The 4,663-nt window shown below is 41.2% G+C and overlaps 1 protein-coding gene across 1 annotated transcript; it reads left to right on the top strand.

The window, feature by feature from the left end:
- The first annotated feature begins 378 nt into the window (after positions 1–378).
- LOC122089813 lies at positions 379–3,443 on the top strand. Its single transcript, XM_042659504.1, has 2 exons — positions 379–741; positions 821–3,443. Exons 1-2 carry the CDS (start codon positions 395–397, stop codon positions 3,132–3,134), a joined length of 2,661 nt encoding a protein of 886 aa, XP_042515438.1. The 5' UTR covers positions 379–394; the 3' UTR covers positions 3,135–3,443.
- The last annotated feature ends 1,220 nt before the right edge of the window (positions 3,444–4,663 follow it).

Below are 4,663 nucleotides of genomic sequence, written 5' to 3'. Positions count from 1 at the left end.
GATGATGATGATATGGATAGATAAACCATGGTGGTCTAGATGCCTTGTAAAGATGATGGCTTGAAAATTTAGATGACTACCTTGATATTACCATATATGCTTCCATCACCATTATCCTGCAAGATGTGTTATGGTATTGCAAGCTAGCATTGCTTTTGCATTCTTATGCGCATTTGAATTTGAGCAAATAATGTTGATTTCTTACATTAATTTACCAGTTCTTTAACACATTATGCATGACTACGACTCCTGACTTTGCATTTCATAGATATTCGGTATTTTTGAATTGGAATTTGAGGTTTAGAAAATATTAGAGAATTTTTTTCCCTAACTGAAAACTTGAAATCCTCCCTTTGGTAACCTTCTGTTTGGCTGCAGGTTTTTGCATGAGGACATGGCAAGGGGGAAGCTTATATTAATCTGTCAGTCAGGTGGTGAGTTTGTGTCAAACAATGATGGTTCCTTGCAATACACTGGTGGAGAGGCACATGCAGTTGATGTCCACCACAGTACCAGCTTCGATGATCTCAAGTTAGAGTTAGCTGAGATGTGGAACTTTGACATCAAAACTATGTCCATAAAGTACTTTCTCCCAAGCAACAAACGCACCCTTATCACTTTGTCTAATGGCAAAGACCTAAAAAGAATGATTGATTTCCATGGCAACTCTGTAACAGCAGATGTTTTTATTTCTGGAAAAGAATGTGTTTCACATGATGTATTGAACATGCATGGCAGCAGGTATTTGCCAAAGGTGCACCTTCTTTACATGCATGGTTTTTATTCTGCAGGAAATTACATTACACACTTGCACTTGCAGGGGAAACAGGATAATGGTAGCTGCCTCCACTCCTGCTGCTGCTACACTAGTTGATGTTGCCCCTGTTATGAATGCCACAAATGGTCCCCCAGTTGATGCTAGAGGCACCCTTGCAATTGCTTCTGCTGCTACCCCAGTCACTGATGCTGCCCCTTCTCTCAATGCCCCCACTATTGCTGCTTCTCTCATCGTTACAGCAACTGATGCTACATTATTCCCTACTCCCACTGCAGCCTCTAACCCTGTACCTGATTGCACTACTGGCGGAAGCCTTGATGTTGCTACTGATGCAGCTATCCCCAGCTCCATTGGAATCTATTCTATCCCAACCATTCCTGCTGCTGCTACCACTTCCAATAATGTGCAGCAGCAAAAACACACTGCATCCTGGACATTTGGTATCAATGGTCCCATTATTGTTGCTGTTGCTGATAACGTTAAGCAGGAAAGGGGCATTGCATCCCAGGAAAAAGATACCAGAAATCCCGCTAGTGTTGATGCTATTGTTGCTGTTGCTGAAACCTCAACAAGTGTCTTCAATAATCCCAGTAATGATGTTGTTGCTGATGATACTTGGCTGAAAAAAACTATTGCATCATGGAAAAAGGGTATCAAGGGAGAGGGCCAGCAATTCAAGAGTGTCCATGAATTTCGTGATGTGCTGCGGAAATATTCCCTTGCACATCACTTTGCATATCAAATGAAAAAGAATGACACTGACCGTGCAACTGCCATATGTAGGGCTGAAGGCTGTTCTTGGCGGATAAATGCATCATGGATGCCAAGTAAAGGATCCTTTATGATAAAGAAGATGAACAAGTCGCATACATGTGAAGGAATTGTTACTAAATCTTCTCAATCAACAAAGAATTGGTTGTCAAGTGTAATAAAGGATAGGTTGCGTGACACCCCATATTACAAGCCCAGGCTGATTGCAAGTGACATCTGTCGAGAGTTTGGGATTGAATTACACTATTCGCAGGTATGGCGTGGAATGGAGAGTGCCAGAATGGAACTTCAGGGTTCACCCAAGGAGGCATATAAACAGTTGCCTCTTTTTTGTGAGAAGTTGGTGGAGACTAATCCAGGCAGTTTTGCAAGTCTTAGCACTAAGGATGACTTAAGCTTCCAATGTCTTTTTATCTCCTATTATGCTTCACTCTATGGCTTCCAGAATGGTTGTCGCCCACTCATTTTCCTTGATTCTACCTCTCTAAAATCAAAATACCAGGAGATACTATTGGTTGCAACTGCAGTGGATGGGAATGATGGAGCATTTCCAGTTGCTTTTGCTGTAGTAGATGTGGACAATGATGATAGTTGGCACTGGTTTTTGGAGCAACTGAAGCCTGTTGTTTTAACATCTAGAACCATTACCTTTGTTTCAGACCGAGAGAAGGGACTGAAGAAATCTGTGCATGAAGTTTTTGAGAAGTCCCACCATGGGTACTGTATCCATCACCTCATGAAGAAATTCAAGAAAAACTTGAAGGGTCCATATCATGGGGATGGGAGATGTTCTTTGGCTGGAAATCTTTTGGCTGCTGCTCATGCATCCAGACTCGATGGGTTCAGAATTTGCACTCAGAAAATAAAAAGTGTCTCTTCAGAAGCTTATAATTGGGTCATGCAGAGTGAACCCGAATATTGGGCAAATTCGCAATTTAAGGGTGAACGGTACAACCAAATCAAACTAGACATGGTAGAGTTGCTCAATAACTGGATAAAGGAGGTGCGTGAGTTATCAATAATACAAAAGATTGACACCATAAGCTGTAAAATGATGGAGTTGATCTCTACACGTCGAGTGGAATCAAGTAACTGGCATACAAAGCTGACTCCATCAAAAGAGGAGAGACTGCAAGAAGAGAAAATAAAAGCACATGCCCTTAAAGTGTTATTTTCTTCTGATAGCATGTTTGAAGTTCATGACGATTCTATTCATGTTGTTAACCTTGACCAATGCGATTGTAGTTGCCAGGGGTGGAAAAGTGTTGGATTGCCTTGTTGCCATGCTATTGCTGTTTTTAACTGCACTGGCAGGAGTCCCTGTGATTACTGTTCAAGATTCTTCATGACTGAGGCTTTTGTCTTAACGTATTCGGAGTCAATAAACCCACTGCCAGATATTGGCAAGCCTGTGAGCAGAGAGTCCTCAGATGCAGGTCAAGTAAATCCTCCTCACATCCATCGTCCCCCAACCCTACCTAAAAAGAGGAAACGGACCAAATCTCAAAAAACGGTGAAAAGGTCACTTCATTGTAGCAAGTGCAAAGGAGAAGGACACAATAGAGCTACATGCAAAGAAACATAAAAGGTGCAATACTATGCCCTCTATTGTACATGTAGTTTAGTGTGGTGCAGAAAGACTTTTCACTCTAAAGGTGATCATGTATTATACAGAGGTTATCTTTGTTTAGATTAGTGTAGTAGTTGTTGAACATGATAATTGGTCATTGACTGACTTAGTCTTGTTTAAATTTTATATCTCAAACCAATTTGTTACTTTCTTTTTGGTATTGGGACCAGTTTACCACATTCACGGGAATTTTTTCTTGTGGTCCAAGTGTGTGTGTCCCAAAACATTATTCTTGAATATATTCACCATTCCATTGGAGGTCCACCAGTGTTTAATTCATTTGCAAACATGCTCAGGAATGCTGATTCACTGGATTACATCCAAGACAATTACTGCAGCTTTGACTCTTCTATGTATTTAATATGCATCTACATCCACATCCACATCCAGTAGTGTGTTCTTATTTCCTGTTGCTTAAATCATTTATCTGGTTTATTATGATGCCTTTTGGAATAATTTTCTCATCTCTAACATTTTCTTTTTCAGAATTAATTGAGAAAACATATCCCAGGGCTGCAATGACATACCAATACTAGTCTTATATTCTCAATGGCATGGTTTATTGAGTAAACTGTCTTTAGATATGCATATTTGTACTTGGATATATGAGAAACCTGGAGATCTTTGCTTGTCTTATTAAAATTCAAGGATAATAGATTTTGCCATAGTTTTCTAAGGTTTTTATTTTCAGTTTGTCAATGGAATCAACTGAGGGGAATCAAAGACCCTGTTGAGCCCAAAACGAAGCTATACAAAAAAGATTTCATATGAAGCTACATGCAGAAGAAACTTGTTTGTTGTAATATTCCATGGTTATTCAGATTTTTTGAGTGTTGCATAAGAAAAGAGGAGACCACCTAGCTTCATGGCACATACACTAATGCACAATCCACTCCAGCTTGGGTAGTCTGGAACAGGGAACACTGGAAAGACATCAGAGACAATTTTGAAATCTGTTATTATACCCAGGCCCTCTTGATGTATCTGATTTTACCACTGCAAAACTGAAACTGGCCATTTGTGAACTGTGACTGCCCACCCTTGAGTGGTTTCAACTACTACCGGAAGCAGAAATGTGCATTTGTTATTGCCTGGTCATCATCACTAGCCCCGGACAGCCCATGCTGATGCTTTCATTTCAGCTCATTAAGATTTAAGAATGGTCAAACCTACACGTCTTGTTCTCATGGGAGCATTTCATCTCGGAACTCGTGGAAGACCCCTTTCCATGAGGCACTGTAGCAACCCTGCATCCGACATCGGTGAGACTTAGCCACCACCGCGGTCATATAAGCTGGGCCTTACCTTCCCCTGCTAGACGCGTTTTTTAGACGCGTTTATGTGGGTGTGCTGGCGCCTCAGTCTTATAGCCGAAAAACTGGTATCAGAGCCGGGCGGTGTGTGGATGTAAGTTCCGATGCTCTGAGTGGAAGACCCCTTTCCACGAGGCACTGTTACTCCAGTTAGCCTCTGCAACTGTCTTC

This window comes from Macadamia integrifolia, chromosome 9 (assembly GCF_013358625.1).
Source record: "Macadamia integrifolia cultivar HAES 741 chromosome 9, SCU_Mint_v3, whole genome shotgun sequence".
NCBI lineage: Eukaryota > Viridiplantae > Streptophyta > Magnoliopsida > Proteales > Proteaceae > Macadamia > Macadamia integrifolia.
Note: the sequence above shows the minus strand (reverse complement) of the source record. Positions and strands in the feature narration are given on the sequence as shown.

Bases quoted from the DNA above. Each gene is read 5' to 3' on its own strand.
- LOC122089813 (XM_042659504.1), top strand. From the start codon at position 395: ATGGCAAGGGGGAAGCTTATATTAATCTGTCAGTCAGGTGGTGAGTTT. The intron at 742-820 runs GTATTTGCCAAA...TTGCACTTGCAG, and splicing joins TTGAACATGCATGGCAGCAG to GGGAAACAGGATAATGGTAG.